Source organism: Pieris brassicae, chromosome 5, assembly GCF_905147105.1.
Source record: "Pieris brassicae chromosome 5, ilPieBrab1.1, whole genome shotgun sequence".
Taxonomy (NCBI): domain Eukaryota; kingdom Metazoa; phylum Arthropoda; class Insecta; order Lepidoptera; family Pieridae; genus Pieris; species Pieris brassicae.
In genome coordinates this window covers 21,929,394-21,954,395 of record NC_059669.1, presented here as the reverse complement: position 1 = coordinate 21,954,395, position 25,002 = coordinate 21,929,394, and the positions used below count along the sequence as shown (strand labels likewise).

The 25,002-nt window shown below is 34.3% G+C and overlaps 1 protein-coding gene across 4 annotated transcripts in view; it reads left to right on the top strand.

The window, feature by feature from the left end:
* LOC123710350 overlaps window positions 1-21,510 on the top strand; it is a 29,965-nt gene extending 8,455 nt beyond the window's left edge. The window contains exons 2-5 of one of the 4 annotated variants that reach the window (XR_006753817.1): window positions 17,155-18,549; window positions 18,882-19,001; window positions 19,510-19,564; window positions 19,673-19,711. Coding sequence is in view for 3 of the 4 variants with exons in the window: in XM_045662177.1 (XP_045518133.1) it covers window positions 17,184-18,549; window positions 18,882-18,991 (1,476 nt within the window). In the remaining variant the exon portion in view is untranslated. Of the gene's footprint in view, window positions 1-17,154; window positions 18,550-18,881; window positions 19,002-19,509; window positions 19,565-19,672 lie in introns of all 4 variants that reach the window. The other 3 variants (XM_045662178.1, XM_045662177.1, XM_045662179.1) reach the window with 3 other exon arrangements.
* Window positions 21,511-25,002: the final 3,492 nt, after the last annotated feature.

Below are 25,002 nucleotides of genomic sequence, written 5' to 3'. Positions count from 1 at the left end.
TCCCGGTCTATATCGGATTCAGAGAATTCAAAACATACGTAATTTTGTGGATTCGCTGTATGTACTTTTAATCACATATAAATATCTAATTTTAAGACAACTAAAATGAACGGTAATACTCGGTTCATTAATGGAAACAAAAAAAAATAGAAGAATTTGTAGGAGGACTTAACTTCGTCGAGTACTTGAATGGTAATCATTAAATATTCAGGTTCATGTTTTACCACAAACTTCGATTCCCGTTAGTAGTTAATTAATTAAAAATATTTCAATTAAACAAATGAAGGTGATATATAAAATAAATCGTAAAGGATTTTTATTCCCTTAAGAGGGTTTCAGCAATAAAATCATGGACATTAGATATTTGAACATTTCTTTCGATTCAGTATGAGTATTATACAAAAGCGGTACCAACTCCTTATACCGGTTTGTCGGTGATCCTGTAGAAATATAAATCTGTCCGAGATCGTGTATTAATCGTCGTATTTGGTGAATAAATTTACTTTTGTTTGAGTTTGCTTTCGCTACAGCGTTATTTATTCAGTAGAACGACCCGAGGCCAGGGAGCGGAGATACTGTGATGTTTACATAACATTTTCGTCTGCGTTCACGTTGACTTACCGATATTTCTGCGAACCTCGAATTTATTTACCGTTTCTATTGAATTTTGCGTTAACCTGATGCCTAAGCAAAATGTACCAGGCTCTAACCGCTAAGTGGTCGCATTTTTAAAGCTTGCGGTTACATATATTTCTTATTATATATAAAATTACTGGTTTCGTTAGGAGCTCTATTATAGAAATTGAACTAATCTAATATAAGGTACACTGCCACGGGGACCAAAACTTTTTAAATTTGGTTGTGTTTCAATTTTCTTTTTAGTAATATAAGGTTTTATTTAAATAAATATTATTCCTATGGTTTAATGTTAGTTAAGGGATTTTTATGATTTAGTTTAGTAAGCCTGTACAGTCGTCAGTCATATTGTTGATAGAACTAGCAAACAGCGATGTAAAAGGCAACTGAAAATCACCTTCAAAAATGAGATGGCACTATAAGTGATTGTTAGTTAAATTAGTTTCGTATCAATAAAGAATACAAAAACATATATTAAGACTAAATTAAAAATTACTAAGAGTGTTACACGATTCAGACCAACCAAGATTTTCGTTCTTTGATTTATGGATAATTAAATATACAAACAGATACACTAATGACCTCTCTAATATAATGATTATATAAGAATTGTTCAAAGCCCGCAACATAAACTCCTTCAAATTGTACTTATATATATGTAATGTACACGCAAAATATATTTCTCTCATATATTACTTGTCAGATCAACATTGCCGTCACATCGACGCCCGCGCCACTGAGTTTCTTTATAGTTCTTGACAAGACGCTGCACATCCTTGTGTAGGCGATTGATTTACTTCGATAGTCCTTACGCCCTCATGTCACTACCTACTACCACAAAGAAATATAAGTTTTATACGTGATATGAATCTTATAAAATATTTCATTTTAGACATTTTTTTGCGATTTTTAATTATATCCTATTAAGTCTAGCATTCGACATATACGTGATTAAAAAACACAGCTGAATTTCTTTTTCTTGTACTTCCATAAATTGTATGGAAAGAGCAGAGCAGAACAAGAGCACTATTGGCCAGTAGTTTCAGGGTGCGACTCACATCCCTGAGGTTGTAGGTTCGATTCCCAGCTGTGACCAGTGCCAATGGACTTTCTTTCTATGTGCCCATTTAACATTCGCTCAAACGGTGAAGCAAAACATCGTGACGAAACCGGCTAGCCAAAGTCGACTTCGTTTGTCAGGACAGGCTGATCGTCTACTTGCCTATTAGATTGAGAAGTGAACATGAAATAATTAGATACAGTAATCTGAAGCCCAGACCTAACGGTTGCAGCGCCACTGGTTTATGTTATTAGTTTGTTTTGATAAATAAAATATCAATTAACGTAAGTGTATTGATGATAACGTAGTTATTAATTATACAACAATCAACTGTTAAGAGAAAAAAAATCGTTCAGTTAAAATCACTGCTTAATAAGGCTTTTCTATGTGTAATGACGTGGCGTCTAATTTTTAGTTGGAGACACGATTCTTACGTGATATTCGCAAAAAAAAGCTTTGTGAATAGGTTTCAAATGTCTTAAACTAAATTACGGTAAAATTTACGAATCACGGCTCAATTTTAAAACAATTCCAATGTTTTTTTTTTTGTATATATTACTCAAATTAATATTAAGGAGGCGCATGGCTTTGGACCCCTTAAAAACATTAAAAAACTGATAATATTACATGCATAATGTAAATGATATTAGTATTGTCTTTTATTATACTAAAACGGAACGTCGGAAAAAAAATTAAATTATGTTATATAAGTTTATAATAATACATAGCTTCGATCCGGTAAAAAAATGTTTTCTGTAAATGATATTGCCTCAGTTTTCAGTGGGTCCTAGTGAATTACGTTAGGTTGGGTTAAAGACAAAAACTTGTACCTTCTTTCATTCATTTCACAAATCATAATGTTTTAATTAATGTCTATGGGGTTAAAGATGCGCCACCACATTATTGCTTGTTGCACCATTGCCGACGGGTGATGAAAATATGTAGAAAAAAATTGGAGCTGTTTTAAGATGGAGGTAGTTCGACAAATTGACCAATATTTCTTACATGATAGCTGTTTTATTTACAGCAACTACTGCTGGGATGTTGAATAAAAAATCTGGACTTAAAACGTAACGAAACTGTTGTTAAATTGAGAGGATTTTTATATGCTTATTATCCTTTGTTAGGCAGCGGTCTTGGGGTATGTGTGGAATAGATAATTTTTTTTAATACACCAAATCTGAAGCTTTGTTGTATGTCGTAAAAACATAAGGAATCCAAGCCATGGCGGCCATTACTGTTCATTAACAATTCCAGTAGCGACCGATAAGTAAAAATACAACTCAAAATACAAATTTTAATTGCAAAACAGTCAAGGAGTTTGCATATAAAATTAACAAACAGCATTGTAATGAACAGCAACGCTATTAAAATAGTGACACATAAATAATTCAGACGAAGGTTTGGCTTCGTTTCAAGACATTTCCACATTAAATTTCATGAGAAGTTCATTTTTCCGGAAAGGCGTGACTATTCTCGCGATTTTGTCCACTGTCTGACAATGACCATTTTATACATTGGCCTGTGTTTACTGATTTAATAAAATTATGTTTAATTTCTGACTTAATCGAACTACAGATTTGGTAATTACAATATAATTTTACAAGTCTTTCAGGTATAATTTTATTTTTATTAAATCTAGAATTTAACTTTCACAATAGGAATCAATCTGTGTGTATTTTATCATAAAATTTTAGTTTATGATCCGCCATAATCTTGTTTAAACTGAAAAAATTCTATTGAGCTATGGTTGGTCTGGCAACATTCGTTGTTGCACAGACTAGTTGGAAAGTACGCTTGTTACAATATATTTTATATCAATTATTTTTCTTAAAGTCAAATTTTATGTATACTAGATGACCCGGTGAAGTTCGTACGTACATATATTTGTGTCGAAAATATTTTGTTTTAACCCAAGAGATTGGGATTACATACAACAGCTATGAAACACAAATTTCTGAAGGCATCTATAAATATATGACAACCAAGTGACAAATTTTATTTTTTAACAGCTAGGAATAGCTTTTATTGGAAAATGTTTTTGTGGTTCTCAGTATTTTTCTTTACTTATTAATTTCCCTGAACTTCACAAATATTTCTAGAACATAATTAGATAAATCAGTCCGGCCAGTCGACAGCCAGTTTTAGCGAGACAAACGAACATTTTTAAAGAATTTTTATGTTTGATAGATTTTTAAATATTATAGTTAATGTTGGCCTGGTGACTTAAGGATGCGACTCTTAACCCTAAAAATGTTCGTTTGAGTTATTATTAATAATTGTATTATTGCACCCATGGAATATTATATAAGTGTATGTTCATACGGCAAACATCTTTAGGAACCAGAATGTCTCCTAAAAATCGATGACAACGTCGAAAGAATCTTCTACAACCTCTCTACAGCTTTAGTGACATTGAATTATTATTTGTTATTCCCAATAGTTATCTGATTATTAATTTAAATCAATATAAACAAAAGGGAACTTTCCGAACGATTGAGCTAATTGTATTGTCGTTAGCAGTTAACACAACGGAATAAATTATAAATTTTATTTGATAGCCTGGTAGTTTTGCTTAGTGCTTAGTTTTTATAGAGATTAAAATTACAATAAGTACATAATTATAGTTCATATCCCTTCATTTATTAACTAAACGTAATTTGCCATACCCAATCATTTACGTACATAATAAAATTGTCTATATAATTCCCATGTTTCTAACGAGAAGAGTAACATTATTTTAGTTTTGGCCCCATCTGACAACTCCAGGTCTGCAGTTAAACGAGCTATGGACCAGTGATTGTGTATGATAATATACCAATACAATCCAAAAATCTATATGATAACATACCAAAGTATTAAGAAAACACTTATTAAACGGATTGAAGCTATGTATTATTATAAACTTATATTTATTTACATAATTTTAAATTTTCGCGTGCTTTACAGCGTGCGCGGTCACGGTGACTGAATACATAGCTTCAATCCGTTTAAAAAGTGTTTCCTTAATGTGTGAAAGCTATCTTAACAAAAGACAATACTATACCAAAGTATGATTTTAGTCGCATCCTATGTTAGAAAGAATCCACCGCTCTCATGATTTACAATTGTTTCGTCGTAAATTATATAATTGAAATCGATTTCCAATACAATTTAGTTTCAAACCCATGAACCGCCTTTGCAGATAGTAAAATATATAACTGACTCGAAATTGCATTTGTTATAAACCATCAAATTAAACAGACTGAGATATAAGCTGTTTGGCATTAAAATCAACTTCTAGACTTAAAATCGGTTATAACTTGTGTCAATAAATTTAGATATTTATAACCATTGTAATTTGTATTATGCGACTGGCATATTTACTGTATATCGCTCCAGAAATTGAGTAACGTTAAATGGCGCTGCAACATTTTATAATAATAATAATGTTATTTTATGTTTTGGTCTGGGTCTATGATCAGTTCCGTGATCATTTCTAATAAATCATTTCTGTGCCTGACACACAACGTCGATTTTTTGGGTTTAAGTCAAGTCGGGATCGAACCCAGGGATGAGAGACGTTGAAACCACTGCTGTAGTAAAGTTGTTGTTTTGTTCGATACGATATTATTAGCTGTGTAAGTTATTCAATTAACACAATATTCCTAGAAAATGACGTTTCTGCGATGCATCAATCATTTTCTCGTCCATTTTATGTCAACATCAAATTTTGATGGGACATGATTGATTGCCCACTTCGCATCCTAACCCTTGGCTTCATGAATTTTATCAGTTCAAAGTGTCTCGCAAGAAATCGTAAAGTTAAACGCAATTTTGAGTTAACTATTGTAAACAGCGATTGTTTCAGATATAACTTAAGGGACCTTATTTAAGAAGTTTTGTATGAATTATATTATGATATATGTGTCGTGGACAGGCGTGCCTTTTTTGCCCTGAGGCCGTGGGTTCGGGCCTCGGTTCAGCACTAATAGACTTTTATTGTGCAATTAACGTTTAGATGTACTGTAAAAAGATTCCTTTTGGAAGGATTGTCTACTACGGGTGTCAGGCGGAGAAAACAAAATTACAATTCTGAAGATTGGTTTAGGTTGAACCTTCCTGCCTCGTTTCAGCATCGTACAAGTATCAATTCAAAATTTCATCATATGGCTGAAAGTTTTCCAAGGTCCGCTTCACTAGACACTTTCTTTTGCGAACTGTGGAATCGACTCCCGATGGGGTCTTCCCTGAGAACTAAGACCTCCAATTGTTTAAAGTAACTATATACTCCTGTCCTCTAGAAGTATAATATGCTTATACAGATTTTAGAAATGCATATATTGTGACCATTCAAAAAATAAACAAACCTATTAGATTGTACACTCAAAAAAGAGTCGGTCATTAGAACAGTGACTTGTATGTCACTAGCCGCACCCTAAGCAGGAACACCACCCTTCTTTACATAATGCATTAGTTGATTACGGAAGTAAATGTTTGTGTAACATTATTAATCGATTTTGGAAAAATGTGTTCAGATTTAAACAGCTTAACGTAACGAATTACGATTTAGACAACATTTTTTTATTAAATCGGGGAAAAACCGTAAAAAGGCCGGAAACACACCCACAGTTATGGGTGTCCATGGGCTGCGATGATTACCCTTATTATCCCTTACCCAATTAAAAAGGAAAATGCCATAGATCGTGCGAAAATTATAAGTATCATACAAGTACAGTTTTGACGTATTGCGTTAACATATTGCTATCACTATAATTCCAGTGCGTCCTATATTTTGAGGCTTATACTATCATATCATTGAATCAAACCATAGCTTTTTGTAGAGATTTCCGAATCGATATAGGCTGGCATGCCCCCCGGCGTTGTAGGTGTCCTTGGGTGGCGGTTCGAACTTGGATGACCATTTGCTTTCTGTCCTTTAAAAAAAGGCTGTAAAAAGTTACAGCTTCTGAGAAGCTTGTAATACAAAATTCTTGTTGATAAACAGACTGTTAGAGATAGACACCACAGACACGACATGATACAACTACGACTTCTTGTGGTACTACTCCAATCACTACAGAAATTCCATGATCATTGCCAATCTAAACAATAGATTTACTGAGCTCCATCTGCCCTCGGATGTTCCGTACTTTCCAAGATACCTCACGCCTATCAGGTTTGGCTATCCTTATTATTATTTTTATATACAGAACAAAGTGCAAACGGGCAGGACACTTGTCAGATGTTAAGTGTAATACCGCCCATGAACACTCCATCAATGCCAGAGGGCTTGTGAGTGTGTTTCTGGCCTTTTAAGAATTGGTACGCCCTTGCGTATTATGTGGTGAAAATACTGACACTCTATCTTCTTTTTACTATAAAAGAAATTACTTTTGGCAAAATCTATTGCTAGAGAAATCAAATCAAATAAACGTCAAGATTTACAACTCAAACGAATAAGATCAAAGATTAATCCCTGTCATTCAGAGACGGTTATTACTGAACTATCTTAACCTGCCCTTTTTAGTCATTCATTTGATTCTATTAAATATAATTACCTCGATAGCGATTGGGAGGATGGGTCTTCTTACCTCATCGAAGTTTTGTTACGAGTTATTATTGTAAAAAAAAACAAAATTAGCACAGGATATAGTAACAGCAACTATATCAATTAAATTAAAACTTACGATTAACTTAAATAAATAAAGGTATATTTTGTGGTCAAGCCGATTTGTAGGAATTGGCAAAATATTGTAAAAATTACCAAATAAACAAACTTTTATTCTAGTACCCGATAAACAACTAATTTTAAGGCATTTCGATAAGCTAAAAAACAAAGAAAAACATTTAAGGTTAAGTTTTTGTACCGCGCCATCCCGAGGTTGCCAGAGTAGTGTTGTGCTACGAATGTTGAGAGAACTAAATCGAAATTGCATTAACACGTCGATATTGGTATCCCTATTAGAATTTACATCGTCCCGTACGCTGGCCTGGATTGTGAAATAACTAGATAGAACTTAAATTTCGCCGTTACACGAATTAAGCGTTGGCGGTTGTTGTATGGATATGTTTTGATATAAGTTAAATTAAACAGTTTGTTTGAAGTTGTGTAACAACTTGGTTTAATTGTTTAAAACATGAGCTTATAACTAAGATTACGTTAGGGGTTGCGACGCTGGATTAACAAAAAACTAATTTGGCTTATTGAATAATTAAATATATATGTAACTGAGGTCCTAATTCCAACTATTAACTAATTAGTCAAACTAATTTTATTGTTTCTGAGTATTGGCTAAATTTACATTAACATTAAAATATTTTATTTAGTGTCATATTTTGAAAATATCCTGTTCCCAAAATGTTATTTTTGAATCAATCTGTTTGTGTGTGTATTTGTTACAAACACAAATATTTCTTATTTATTTTTATTTATCACGGTTCGTTGCATTACAATATAAAAATTGGACATAATTAAATTAATAGGAGGGCAATTGGCGGCTTTATCGCTTTCGAGCGATCTCTTACTAATAGATATTAAATTTGTATTAAACTTATAATAAATACAGATGATTGATGATGATTTTCTCATTCTTAATAGAAAATATAACAGCATGAATGTAATGTATTTTACTACTGAACATATAAAGATAATTGGCCTATTATTTATTATCTTAGACTGATTGGTTAAGGGCAGACTGACAGTGGCTTATCACAGAGTTCAAAGAACAGTGTGATAATTTAAAAAATAAGATATTTATTTTGTGTTTGCATCTTGTCTAAATCCTCTTTGTCTTAAAAGTTTAATATTGTTTTTATTGACTTACTGGCTGGGGAAATACTGGCTTATTTGTTTTAAAAAAACTTAGAATTTCGTCACGATGTACTAAATTTACATTAAATAATCGTAATTTATTTTAATGTTAATATAGTTTAGTATAAATATACATATGGGGACATTGTACCAACGCCTTGTCCCAAAAAGTCGACGACGTGTCAGGCACAGAAGGCTAATCACCTACCTATTAGAAGTTATATCACCAGACATATACAGATACCTGACGATTTGCTGGAAACTGTTTTTGTGAAAACGTGAAAGTAAGCTTTTAGTCGACATAGGCCCGGTCTGAAGTATCTTGTTATTCCTCTGTTTAATTTAAATATGTAAATTTTATTAGGCATAACACAAAGTGATGAACGTTGAATTGCAAATGACTGTACATTTTATAGCTTGGCCAATTCGTCGGGTCATTTCGTACCAACGACATCCACAATTTTTCATTAATTATCTCATGAAAGAAAATATAATGCAGTTAGGCTATGGAATTCACTTCCTATCCCTTATTCGCTTAGCTCCTTCTCTATCTTCCTTTAAATCTATTCTGTACAAACATTACCTGTCCACATCGTATCCCTAACTTTCGTACTAACTAACGTGAGACTGATCTTGAATTGGATTATGGTGATTCATGTGCACTTTTTACTTTTTGTTTTTCATGTATCCAGTATCAGTTTAATTTATTTTTTGTTCCTGTCTAGTTTCTTCTTTATAGCTATATGTAAATTTGCACTTCTTGCCTACCTTATGTAATTTAATATTTTTTTTTCTTTACTCACAGTGGTTGCCTGGAAGAGATCGCTCGCAAGCGATAAGGTCGCCAGTTGCCCTCCTTTACATTTAATTATGTTCAATTTTTATATTGTAATGTAATTAAGTGTTAATAAATAAAATATACTTAAAATGTAAGAAAAATATATAATTTTTTTGTACTTGAAACTCACTCCAAATCTATTTCAACCTTCCTTTTGTGTATGTGTGTGTTAGTCTGAAAATAGGTCGTAATTTATTGTAATGATATATTTTATCGGTACCTCACGTCTGCATGTCGTGGTCAGGAAGTAAACATCTGGAGCCTAGAATTTCCTTCCACTGGTTTCAGTCCAGTGCCTCTTTAATAACAGTATATAGTTTTGAGGACGATGACTCTTTCACTTGATAGGTCCATCTGGTGTTACCAACCACGACCAATTTCTCCAACTACTCATCGACTTTGATCAATAATGATAATAGTACACTAAATTCTCACTGGAAATAAGTTATATAAAATGTTTCCCGGGTTAGATTGTTAAAAAATAAACTTGAACTAATTATATAAAGTTTTTTATGTATGTGTTTGATTACATTGCAAGCTTTTTAAGACCTTCATATCACATAACCCAACGTAACATCAGATCTGTTGGTTTTGGTAATCAGCGTGCCCTGTGACACATAGGCCTCTTTCAGCTGCGTCCATTCTTTTCTATTGTTAGCTCTTCTTGTTCTTCCTTTTCTCTTTATATCGTCTGCCTATATCTTGCTCTGTCTTTCTCTTTTTCTATAGCCATCTCGTAGTTGCCATTCTGTAATATATTTTCTCCATTTTATTATCTTCGCCAAAATGTCTATATCCTATTATTCCATATCAATAATGAATCAATTTAATATTATTAACCATTCTTTCGCAAATAAAACGTGTACTTCTAGTACAAAAGATCTAAGATAGACAGTGGGAAGTGATATAGAAAGATGATTTTCAGGTAAAATTATTACCACGATTACTTGAATGTGATTCAGCGTTAGACTAGTGACATTATGAACCCATCCCTGAGGGTGTTAGTGGTACTTTCTGTCTATAAACCATCTGACACAATGGTCTGTGCTATAAAGCTTAATAACCAGATAATAATCTACTACGTGAGACTTTTGGATGAATAGAACGAACGAGATAGAAGAAGAGATAGACAGATCAGGCGATAGAGCCAAGATCTGCAAACCACGGCGTGGGTTTGACTAGCTTTGCCCGGGGTAAGAAATCAAGTGTAGAGAGACAAAAGAGGCTTACGTGTCCCAGGTCACACAGTAGCTATTTGTTTTGTGTTGAATTATATTTAAAATTATATTGTATGGTCACATAAAATAAACTTTAATATAAATTTCACGTCGATTTCAGCAATAAATATAAACTGTTTTGCGTCCTAAGCCCAGCTTAGACGAGTCCCGAGATAGAAACTGTAAAACGGGTGATTGATTTTATAATACTCCAATAGACGCCGTTTCGGTCTGACGATGCTACAATAGTTATATGCCAAATTATTGATAACACCAAAGCAATATGTCTATATACTGTTTTAATGTTACATCCATTTCACCTGTAACTCACGGCCAACGTTATGCGGTAATCGAGGCTTTCTGAATCTCTTCTCTACCTGGCACGCTTTATGAATTCTCGCGACATCCACTATTACGTAATTTTCATAGTTAAATAGACATTGTTATTGTATCTTCTCTTCTATCAAGAGAAGAAGCCACTGTCGATTAGGAAGAAACCATTTTAAAAGACAATTCCTGTTAGAATCGTTATTTTAACGGACCTAATTTAACAGTTATGAATATTAATATAGATTACGACACGAAGATTTTCTTAAAGCTTAAGGAATTATCTTATGACAGGCAAATGAGTAACGTAGCTCTTAAATACCAAAATATTTTATGAATGTGATAACAATTCATGTTTTTTTTTATAAATATAACCGGGCAAACGGGCAGCAGGCCCATCTGATGTTTAGTGATACTTTGGACACTGACATTGCGAGAGGGCTTGAAAGTCGCAAGTTAAAAGACACCTTTTAAAAATAGGTACGCTATTTTTTTGAGTGACCCTCAGTCGAATGGGTTCGGAAATATATCATTGGGCAGGTTCCAGTGCAAAAAGTGGCTTAAAAAAGCTCAAAAATCATTTATTCATATAGGTAACACAATATACACTTAAGAACGTCAGAAAAATATATACATTAAATGCTTCTAATTTTACATTTACAAATCATGGGCGTAGAACGAAAGAGAAGAACTGGCAATAAACCCTCCGCCACGCTTTTTAATCGCCAGGTATTTTTTCGTATAACACAACGTTTGTAAGGAGCTGCAAGCATTACACCATGTTCCACATGACATCATCAGGAGGCATGGTGAAAAATGGCATGCGTGATCTCATGGGAACAATACACAAATACATAGTCGAAATAACTAACATGACCGCATACATGAATTCAAGTACGACCACTCACGTAGCACCCGTTCACGAGTATCACGCATGGCCAGCCATCGGACTGTTGGCCATATTTTAGGGACAAAAACAACCCGACGCATGGACGCCGCCACAAGCAATGACTTTTAAGCGTGCATGACTATGCTTCAAAAGTGAACATGGCTACATAAGAAAATAATAATAATACAAATTATACTGAAATAATTTGATACCACATGGATCACGGTTTGTTCTTTTACATTAAAACAGTCGTGGATGTTGACGATCGCCCCAGTGTCTGGAAATGTAGCCGAGAGATTCAGTCGCGTTAACTCTTTATACTGGAGCAATATCCAAGCTCTGGGATCGTTTAATTATTAATTTATATTATATATAGGCCTTAGCAAGCAGTTTTACTTTAATATACGATTTAAAGTTAAATTGGTTGTGTACAGGACAATGTCTGCCGGATCCGCTAGTGTTTTATAAAGTGTAAATTTAATTTACAATATTTAAATCTAGATAAATGCTTAAAAAGGAAACGTAATTATGTTTTCTGAAGGCCATTTAAGTTTTATTTAAATGTAGATAAATGGTTTCAAAGGAATAAATGTTGATAAAAAAAACAATAACAGGGCGGTTAGTTAAAAGCCTCATAAACTAACAAACGCTACGGCGAACCAGTTAATTTAGCACTAAAAGTCTATTCAAAGAACACACTGGGGGCGCATTGACTGGTTTTAGCTATTTCAGTGTTGCCACAGTATTGAATAGTCTTTGATGAAATGAATCAAACAATTTAAAAATTATATTTATTAATGTTAGCTAACGTACAATAAATGTAGATAATAATACCTATTAGGATTAATACCTGCACTTGAGTTCATCATCAGACATCGACGCAGAATAGCAAATTCCATCCGTGTCACCTCAACTGCTGTCGTTCCACAGCTGAGCGTTCTTTAGGCGGTTTTTATCGCGCAGCACCACTATGTGGAACCAGCCGCTGTATTTCCGAACCAACTCAACTTAGGGTCACTCAAGAAAAGAGCGTACCAATACTTAAAAGGTTTAAACTGCGACTTCTGAAACCTCTGACATCAGGAGGCCTCCTGCATGTTTACCCTCTGTTCTATAAAAGAGGTATTAGTATTATAGTTTATACTAGTTTAACGACCGATCTCGGGGTTCATACAGACAGCGTTAGAATTTATTATATCCTGAATTTTTATCCTTCCTTTGGCCTTCCTCGATCTCAACTATTACGATAAAAGTAGCGCTGAGGTTTTTGTTTTTAATTTATAATACTTGTAACATTTTATAATGATGGTTTCGTCACAAAAGCCAACACAAAAGAGCCGAAATCAATCAGTGAGTCAGCAAGATGACATTCGACACGCACGCTCTCATTACACCCATTGTAAAAAATACAATTCTCGACCGTATCACATTATTTACCGGCTCATTATAAGTTTTTATTGATATTTACTGGAAATTGTTTCAAAATATAGAGCTTATGTAATAAATATGTGAAAATTGTTAACTATTTAGCAGACTTTAATATAGGAGGCATAAAATACTGATTATCAGCTTAACATAAAAAAATGTGTGCGTGTACACACATAAAAAGTGAACATTCTTTTTCGAAAAATGATCTTCTATATGCAACTTTACTGCAATTGGTTAAATAAAGTTAAATAAGATAAACTTTTACTATCATAGATATGAATACAAATAATACAATTATTTAATTTTACCTTATTTACTACTAAGATTATTACAGAATTTCATTTATTGTAATAGAATTATTACTATCATTGTTATCGTTATTATATATTTTTGTTATTAATGGCTTCGAATCTCTTCAAATCATCCGTGTTAGGGACAAGAAAAATATGGCGCATAACGGAGAAATGTGACGCGTAACGGAATAATGTGACGGTTAATTTTGTTGAAACGCCGATAAAAAAGTTTCACTTCAATAATTCAATTCACAGTCCTATTCTTCATTGTGCTATCAAAACCTTTAAACAAAAAAAGCTTTTAAATTTGTACCGTTCAATAACATATACATTAAAATGAACGGCGTATGTCTGTGTGATTTTTAAAAAAAAGTATTACTTCTTATGGGATTATAAAGAAATATAATGGACGAAGCTGAAGATAATCCTCGGAACTCCGAATTAATTAGTTAAACTTAGATTAGGTTAAGTTATCACTGCTGTCGGGCGTCCCGAGACGCACATATTTTTTTTTTAAATTCAGATACCTGGCCAAAATCCCTGAAGTTAAGGAAGATGAGACTAATGGAGGGCACAATTTTCCAGGAGACTCCTATTAAACCGAATGTAACAAATATCTGTACATATTTCCCCTAATGTCATCCTGAAATTTACGTATATAATTACCGTTCTCTGTAAATTGATTGAAAAGAATAAAAATGATTTTTAAAAGGCCTGCAACGCACTCGCAAGTCTCCATGGGCGGCGATATCACTAAACATCAGATGAGTCTCCTGCCCGTTTGCTCCCTGTTTTAAAAAGTAATACACAAAAATGGAAAGCTTCTGGCGGAATCTCAGTTGTTGGTTTACATGTATCATTTCTTTAACTATAATCTAACCTATTTAAGCTAAACTGTGATTAAGAAAATAGGCTAGGGCCTCAAGTATCTATATTTGTTTCGATATATAATTTTCTTAATAGGCAAGTAGGTGATTGGGCTTTTGTGCCTGACTCGCCGTTTGAGTCTAAGATATGCCTGTATCATCACCATAGTTTCCTTCACATTACCAGCGAGTGTTAAACACGCCCATAGACAGAAAGTCCATTGTGCCAATTCGGGGCTCTAACCTTCAGAGATGATAGTAGCACGCTGAAGCCGCTAGGCCAACACTTGTTTAAATAAACAGTCTAACATAAAATATAATCTTTAATGTATGTTAAAACGTATTGAATACGACCAACTGAGGTACTGTAACGGAAATATATTATTAATATTCTAAATATGTATTTTATAGACCATTTCGTGCCCCAAATTCCCATTTCATTAAATAAACCGAGGGTGCATAAAAATATAAACGCGCCTCATTATCTTATCAAGCAATGATTGATTGTTTTTTTATTATAGCGGTAAAACCCCGAAGGAATAAGCTTTAGTAAAATATTTAAGTCTTGCCGAATTTAAGCGATTTTCAAATGTCGTGAGTGAAACTCGACTGTGATAAAAATTTTAATTTTAGGTCGAAACAGGTTTCGATTTTCGAACCAATTGTATTCTTAAAAGACCGGCAACGCAGTTGCGCGCCTTCTAGCATTGGGAGTGTCAATGGGCGGTGGTATTACGTAACATCAGGTGAGACACCTGCCAGTTTGACTGCTATTCTGTAAAAAAATACCTTGCAATATACTTAACTATATTGGACTTAAGTGAAAAATCTCTGAGGTCGTAGGTTCGATCCTCGGCTGTGTACTTTCTTTCTATGTGTGCATTTAATATTCAATCAAACGGTGAAGAAAACCGACTTTAGACCCAGAATGAAAGTGTTTGCGTCAAGCGGGAGGCTGATCACCTACTTGCCTATTAACTTGATCATGAAACAGAAATCTGAGGCCAAGACCTAAAAAATAATGATTTAATACATTCTAATAAAAGAGCAAAAATTTCTTCTATTTAAAACTAAACACGACAGCTGTTCATATCTGAAATTACTGATACTAACCGGTAACAACAAGCACTCATAACTCAAAAGTCGCTTTTTAAAGGTGCTCCGAAGCGATATTTTTTAAATCCGTAGAATTGAATAAGAGAAAGTTCAATCTATGTTTAAAATATATTCGATCGTGAATGTGACTTGAAAAGCAATATTGCATATTTTTACCCCAAACCAGGCTCATAACTTGTCTATATGGCGAGGGTGGATGGGGGGACCAAATGTGCTGATATCGCAATCTAATAATATACTGTGTTTACAAATACATACTTTTATTGCAACTCTATTCATATGTCACCTTGTCAGTTGAATAAGTATAATTTTTTAATACACATGAACATTTTAGTTGCCGCGAAATAGGATTTTTTAAATTTTAATAGAGGCCTAATTTTTACAGTATATTACTAGATTTACTTCGTAATTTTAGATGCGTTTCTTCTACGCAAAGATACTCTTCTTCGATAAATAAGGTTTTTAATAGATTTTGGCCATTTCTCATGCCAAAAAAATATACAGAATGGATATTCGACGACATAACGGATCGACATGTACATGGACACCATTACTCATTAGCATCAATCAAACAATTTATTTAAAAAAAATTATAACTATACATAACTAACATATATAAAGATAAGATATTATTCGAATCTTTAATAAGTCCAAGACCCCAATATCGTATCTAATTATAGTAAAATTTAATTATAAATCATGCTTAATTCAGTAAAAACATTTACCAAAGTAGCTGGTTTTGGAAGTGTTTTGCCAAGCAATAAATTACTATTATCAAATTACCCAGGGTAGTCTTCCGTGGCACGAAGCTACAAAGTACACGATAAAATTAAATAATTTTTACGAAAATGATCAATTAACGTTTTTATTTTCGTTATTTCTTTATATATTTTTTACAGTTTCATGTCAATGTGCTTATGATGCTCTTATAAAGCTACAATTTATAATACGACTAGATAGATGTTCATAAAAAGTTCTAGAATGTGTACCATAGGATGTCTTTATTGGGCCGAGAAATCTCAGTGTATTACAACAAATTGTCATTGCGAGCGGTCAACGGGCCCTTATTCCCAACGTTGATGATGATTTAGATGCAAGGAATATTGGGCGGAAGCGCCACAATACCACGGGAACAGATCCGTTGTCATGACAACGGGCGACACTCGAGGGTAAACCTCGCTCCCTCGGCGTCTAGTTCACGGACACTTATTATCGTTATCGTAATAAATTGGTCTGGAATGCGTACAATAACTTTAAGCGAGATCGCAATAAAATTGCAATGCGGTATTATTTTATGATAAGATTTGTTATCATTATACTTTGCATAATTTTCAAAAACCCCGCTATTATGATTTACTGCATTACGTGTATGCCTATTCACAATATTTGTCCGTTTTATATCTAACAAAAATCGCACATAGAGACATACGAACATGGTAACATCACGTATGTTTTATTCAATATTTTTATTTATACAATATGCAACAATAAACACGGAGCAAAGCCCCAATTTATTACGCGGCGACTGATGATGATATATCGACGTCGGCTGCCGTGTTGATCGTCACTTACCCTACCCTTATCAGGGGCTTGTAATTTCGGATTCAATGCCCCCGGGCTTTTACTTACAGTATTGCAAAATTTTATTTACATTTTCTTTGTATGTTTATTTTTACTGTTTGTTTTTACAGGTATACATGTTGAAATGAGAGGATGAGCCATGGAATCACGCAGTGCGCCGCCGAGCCCCGACGAGTCTGGGGAGGCGGTGTTCAACTCTCGTTGTCTTCAATATTCTCATCAAACGCCTCTACAGAGGACATTTGCGAGCTGCAGAGAAAACACAAGGCCCCGACCTCATCATCGGCATGCAGTGTCAGAACCGGCTCGCCCGGATGAAAGAGTTTTCACTACGGCCGAAGTACACGACTATCCCTCATCAGAATCAGGCATTGCAGCAGACTGTCCACATGCCCATAGTAGCAATGCTGATGATAGCCCATGTTATGATCGCTCAGATTATGAAGGTAATTCAAGCTACAGTCTGAGACATAACTTTAATCACACAAGTGACTGTAATAAGCATCTTTCGGAATTTCATCGGAGTCACACTCCAGATTATCATGAGCACGGCTCAGATAGTGATAGAGGACATCCCCGTTGTCAAACAAGTCGTAGACCGCATAGAAAACACAGGCGAGAAGAAGATGATGGTGCGCAATCTCTCGATGAGCGATGTGCCCGTGATCTTGATGAAATTTTACCCGCCCGACTCGCCGGTATAAATTTATTACGCGATCAACCATCGCAATCATGGAACCGTAGCAATATTGCTGCTACTATGGAGCGATTTGAGCCCGTCGATTATTCATACGCCTATTATGACCATCATTTATCAATGCCATCGTCGTCGAGAAAAGCGAATCGACAGCGTGGACGCGGCTTACCTAGAGAGCGATCTGCTCGCCATAATTACGTAACACGGTATGGTACAGAGGAAAATATTTATGAAGAAATTACAGATGGTTCAAGAACATGTCCAAAACATAGACACGCACCAAGACAATCTCTTATTTCTCTTGATAGAAGTGTTGTCGAAGAAGAAGTACGTCGAGTAGAATCAAGACATAAAAGAATATTAGGCGAGTTAAACTTAAGCGTAGAAGCTATGCTTATGCCTGAATGCGAGTCACCTGACTCAGAAAGGGCTGAAGATAGAGACAATATAGAGGAACTATTGAGAGTGGGGCCTACGGATGAACTACTATCACCAGCAAGTTGTAATCCTCCAGATTTAGACAGTGGTTTTAGTGGAAGTAGCAGTGGGGCTAGTTATGTGGGTAGCCTGCGAAGAAAACCTACAGGCTCTGTGCCTCATTTACCTGCTGTGGCCTATGGAACCCGCGGAGCAGGAGTTCGAATTTTAGGCGCTGACGATTGTCAATTACGATGCCCTAGAGAAATTCCTTCACCTCGTAGCTCAAGTTGTGGTGACGCTAAGTCAACAGGTTTTTGGAATAAGAAAGCATGGAAAAAGATATCTGGTTTTTCAAGTTCTAACAGCATTAACAAAGCCGGCCTTACTGGTGAGTTGTAACGATTTCATCCAGTCCCTTTATTTTGCTCTCATTTTAATTTCACTTAATCATACCTTACTTCACAAGCGTAAATCATAATTATTTTAATTTGTTCATAAACATTTCATTCATTCTATATATAGCTCAAGTACATACTTAGTAACACTCCAATTACTCAAAAAATCCTACATACATTAAATTCCCACAAACGCAAATGAATCCTAGTGGTATCGAGTCATGAAATCTTTTTCGTCCGCTTTCGTCTGCCCAGGGGCGTATTTCGTTTGGACGCGCTCGCTGTATTTTGTTTGTTTTGTTAACGGTACGCCGTTTTATTGCAGGTCTACTCGTTAGGTACACTTTCCGGCGTAAATCCGGATCGCAGGGCTCTCAAGGCAAGCGAAGACCTGAGCCCGTCAAATGCGATGCATGCCTCTCTCAACGATGTTAGCCGGTCAATGGTAAGGCAACACTATACGTCCACTGTACAAGATATCCCATAGATGTAGGCGCCGAAGACATCTGATTCGTTTAAGTACAAAACATCAAAAACCAATATAAAATTGAGCGCGTCCACGTCGGTCATTCTTTCCATAAATGGAACACAACCCTACAATTTTAACCAATACTATGGATTGTTTCATTATCTATCCATTATAACAACTCATAAACTGGCTGACTCTCCCGAGAACCAAAGCGAATCCTAACAAAGATACGGTGGGAGGAACCGCTACAAAGTCCATACAAACTTCTCTCATTAAGGTATCGCAGATATTACTTCTGCAAACTTTGTCTTAAGTATTGTTACGTTACTCTACAATGAAGCATGCACTTCTAGTTAATTAATCCCTGTCGATAAACAGCTAATGTTATCCAACTTTTCATATACATACTTCACACTTGATTTATTTTTCGTTGCTTTAGTTGTCGATCTTTTGTTAAACTGAAGTAGAATTCTCTTGGTTCCAGATGAAGCCTGTAGGCCAAGCAGAGCTAAATCCAGAACAGCCACTATACCTTACAGGTATTTTCCTAAATTTTTGCACAAGTCTACATGCACATTGTTAGGTTAGGTTAGGTCACAAAGGTCACACTTTTATCTTAAATCAATTAATGTTATTCTTTGTTTCAGCTACTCAAACGGAAAACTGGTGGTGCCGTTGGATTCCCTAGCGCAGAGTTGAATACTATTTGGATTCAAAAACAATAAAAGGATAATAAATGTTACGGTCTGTGAGTCGCTAAATCGATTTTTAAATGAGATAAGTGCGAATTGTAATACATGATTACCTAAGCGGGCAACAAATTGATGTTATCATTGGAATATAATATTATAAAATTGTAAGCTTTTTAAAATTTAATTATAAGTTAATTTACTTTTCTTCCTTACTCCTAATGGGATATTTCTGCATCTTTGATCATTTTTGATAACCATTAGAAGGTCTGTATCTAGCTACACCGTCGTAAAACTATCTAATCAGGCGGTTAATTTACTTTTAAATGTATTTGGACATTAGTGTATATTTATAGACATTCCAAACAAGTAGCGAAAATATGTCTAATATTGTCTTAAAGACCGTGTAAATATTGTAAATAAACGTCAAGTATACGTTAATCATTGCAAGTTTCATAGAAACAGTAATTGTGGATAAATCAGAAAGGCTGAACCTTTAATTTGTTCAGTTCATTTAACGTTGGTTTAAAGGCTCTATAGTATTTTCTACGAATATAATCACGTTACTATTTTCGGCTTTTTTACATATGTTTGGTGCTTTGCTGATAAATAAGCCACATTCAGGTAACAAATACAGTTTTTGAGATATAATTTTAATAAAAAATCTTAAACTTGCTTTTAAAGACCAGGTCAGTGATTGACTGTAAGATCGGAATACTTTTTATATATCAGTGTGAAGTTAATTTACATAAATTGTCAAATAAAACGACACATACATCTATATAGACAAGGAAGACTATTCGTGAGAATTGCTTTTCTAACTTTACGATCTCAAAATTGTGTTTATTATTTTAACATTTACTTTTCATCAAATAAGAAATTTCGAATACTATATCTGTGACAAGCAATAAAAATGCGTAATTTTTACCTGAGTAAGGTTTGCACTTTTAATAAATCTTATGGTCCAACATAACCTTAAACTTAAGTAGTTTGTATCAGAAATTGTTTATAGTTGTTGGAACTTGTATATTATGTAAATAGATATATGGTTATGTAAATACAATTGCTGCCATTTTAAATACTATTGGTGTGAAGTAGATCTGAATAAAGTTATTTATTATTTTATAAATCTACTCAATACGACAAACACTTGGTATTTTGTATTAAGTTCTTTGTGTACACATTATTGGAAAGAAATAAAGAAGATAATTAAATCTTGTATTGAATGAAAGCACATAAAATATAAATAATATTTTATATACCATACGAAAGTACACGTAATTATAAAATATGGATCCTCATACTATATTTGTCACCATGGTAACACGGAAATTTTATTAAATATTAAAGTATTGCTGGATATCCTGATAATTTATAAAAATCATGGTAACGCGGTCTCCGGTCCACGTTTTATAATTCGGCCAAAGTGGTATGAATTCAGTGGAGATATTTTGGTTTTACAATAGATATAAATACTGTCTATGTAAATTAATACACAGGACAGTATGAAATAAATAATATTACGCTTTCATATAATGCCGAACCAATATAGCATTAAGAAGGCGTAGCACTATGAAATTATCAATGTGATCAAACACTGTAAATATTTTATTTATCACGCTTTATATAATAAAATGTAATATAGTATTTATAATTGTTCTAATCAGCGAGTTATTATTTTGTACGTACTGTAAGCTCGACTGATGTTAAAACGAATAATCAATGTTACACATTTGTCTGTAATTTAGTGATTGTGTTCAAGTCAAAAGAGATTTTTATTAAATATTAAAAATCAATTTTGTTTCATTTAAGTCCAGGTCCCAATACAGGTCAGCATACGCTGGCTCGTTAGTTAAGCGTTAACACTTTTATAATGCATTCTGTGAGATTTTAAGTTAATCTAAGTGAAGGTAGCTAAAAAGGTATTTTTAAAAACAATTTAAATTAAGTTTACAAGGTCTCAACGGCTGTGGCAGTATCCTCAGTACCTACCCTTGTCTTTGCCAAGTACCGCAAATTTGTCCTTCGCCTTACGGTTTCAAATGGACAGATTGGTTCAGTTTTAGTTTAACGATAAGCCATTTTGAAGGTTGAATGCCAACATAGTCAACACAGGCTCCATTGGCGTTTTGTCTCTAAATCTATTTAAGACCAGGAACGCACTTACGAGCCCTCTGTATATACATATGTAAGTGTCCATGGGCGGCGGTATCATTTTTAAATTTAAATTAGCTGTAGGGGGGCGACATAAATAAATAGTAATAATCTTTCTGTACATTTGCCAACTTGTTGTTTTTATCCACTTACAGCCAGTTCTTCGTCGTACAGTGGGCACTTTGAAATTCTTTGTTATTTTGTTTCGACAGTGAGTAGGTGCTTGAAGGTATTGGAAGGCATTCAGTGTATTTGCGTTGTGCCAGTCTTCTTCGAAACGACACAGCGAATCAAAAAAGACAAGAATTCTTTTATAAGTAAAGTTTTTAAATCAGTATTTGTAACAGAACAGATTTGTTCGACTGTTAGAAATGACTGTTTGCCATTAGTACGGCTTTTTGACTTTTGGTGGCACACCAGACGAGTTAAGCGTCCAAATTGCTGATGGTTTTTTCAATTACTTTAAAACTGGACATCATCTTTCAATAAATCCCAAATTAAATGCTACAACTACGACTACAACTACACATGTAGTAAAGTGGTTGATACCATAACCAGATAATTCTGGGTTATTCCTCGACGAAATAATAATTTCAGTTTGATAGCTGTTTACAATTTCATAGGCTTAATTTTGTATGTATTTTGTAACGATGCGTACAATAGTGCTCGCGCTAAATCGATGTCAATCAAAGAAGGATGACAGTTGTCGATTTGACGTTGTCACACGAACCGGAGATGGTAGGTGGTGTAACGGCGTAGTGGCGCAAGGGAGTTAAATTTTTACCGCTGTCGCGTGCGCTCTAATTATATACCGCATACCGTAAAGCATTTTTTTTTCATCATTGAAGGATTATCATCATCATCAGTGTTTGGAGTGAGATACGCCACCGTTGATGCTAGTTTTAGTCTTATCGATTATTGGATTCCTTTTTTTATTATACTGACACGCGACAGCCGAACCTGCGCATATTATTTTACCGAAGGAAGGGAGCATCCTGGATATAGCTTTCGGATATCAAGGCCCACACAAATAGAATGTCTATTGCAATTAAGATGTGAAATTGCGTCATGCACATCATCACATTAAGTAGTAATTAGTGTTAAGTATATAGCTTGTATTAAGCTATGTTATCTTTAATTCAGTTTCAGATTAGGATTTCAAAGATTCAGATTCAGTATAGGAGTTCGCCCCAAAGATCTAGGACTTAGGCAAAGAAGGCTGAGCACTTTAAATAGCCATCTGGCAGTGTGGCTGGTATTCACTGAGACATGGATAAGATATAGTCTAACATAAGACTAAAGTGTCCAACCAACACTACTTACAGTCTCTATTAAGAGGAAGACACACTGTTCTATTGTTCAGTTTTTCCACTTAACACTATTTACTTACCACTTGATACTAATGTGGACTAACACTAATTCAAATGGTTTTATCCTTTTCAATCTTGTCGCTAGGCTCGTGGTGTAAAGGAGTTGAATAATTTCGACATTCACTTGGTAGGCATTTGTTAGTGGGCTTCAGCAATATTTAAAATAACAATATTTTAATTTGTATTTGTTGATTTTGTATTACTAAGATTTATGTGTAAATTAGTTTATTTATATAAAATAAATATGATTTTGGCTATCAAGATTATCCGGATCGGTCCACGAACGCAGAAGTTACGTATAATACAAAATTACATGTCTAATAACCTAGAAAAAATAGAAATACCTCTACCCCAAACTTTTCTCTATTGCAGTTAATATTACTTGGTTTAATATCCTCCTAGCATTTTGCTTTCATGTTAATATGTATTGTAATTATTTATATTTTCGTAACGTATCTCAAAAACCTCTGCAGCGATTTCAAAAAATATTGCATAACGTATAAAAATATACTACAGACTAGGAATATTTTTGTATTGGGTTTATATTCGGTCGGTGAAAATGAACAACCATATCTCTGCGTTCCGTAAGCGACTAGGCTGATTACCCATTCGTTAGCGTGATGCCGGGAGCATCTGCATCTCTTATATTCCATCCTGTTCAACCCAAAACTTCCTTCTATGTAAAAATCGATTTTAATTTTTTGGAAGTCCATAGATAGCTATAATCTACGCTCTTCAGAAAACTATATCCTTGAAATCTCATCTCATAACTCCTCCTTTCTTGGCGATTCCTTTAAGGTCTCAGGCAGTTAGGCTTTCACTTCCCGTCCTTATTCGCTTAGATCCTTCTCTATCTTCCCTTAAATTTCTACTATACAAACATTTCCTGTCCACATCCTATCCGTAGTAACTTTCGTACAAACTAACGTGAGACTGATCTAAAATTATCGTGATTCATGTGCACCTTTTTCTTTTTCGTGCGTCCTCTTATCAGTTAAGATTTCTCTAAACACCTATATGTATTATACACTCATTGCGCTTCTTGCTTACCTTATCTAATTAAAATTTTTCATAGTGGTTGACTGGAAGACATCGCTCGAAGAGGCCTCCAGTTGCCCTCCTTATCATTTAATGCAACTAAGTGTTAACAAATAAATAAATATTCCTACTGTATAGTGTGAAAACATTTCAATACCCGAACAGTTTTATTTTCCCAAATAAGGTACGAAGCGTTCCAACATGAATGGACGACCTAAAATCCAACAATGCCTTCAATGGGGATAAAATTTCTCCCTATCAAAAGGGTACAGGGCCTTTGTACCTACCAGTTTAATTGTTTAATTACCAATAAAAATAAAAATCAAAGCTATTCAGTCGAGAATTCGATGAATGTACAGCTGCTGATACGTACAAAGGAATATTCGCAAGCTTAAAAAGTAGCCTATCAAGGCTAAATTGGCTGTGTTTTAGATTATAGCCTGAATACGGGTACTTTGAACTGAAAAACGCCGCTTAATTACGGGGAATTTAGAATAGATTCTATTACATAGAGTCTGCAATTAAAGGGGACTCTTGTGACTTTTATTTTAACCACTGAACTGATTTTACTATTGAAATTGTTTCTACAGAGATGGTTAAATGAATGTTTCTTATATTAAGATCCTATACGAAGAAGATCTTCTTTTTGAGTAATACTCTTCTGTCTAATAAAAAATAAAAAATAAAAATATATATAAATATATGAATTGTCACTCAAACCCTAAG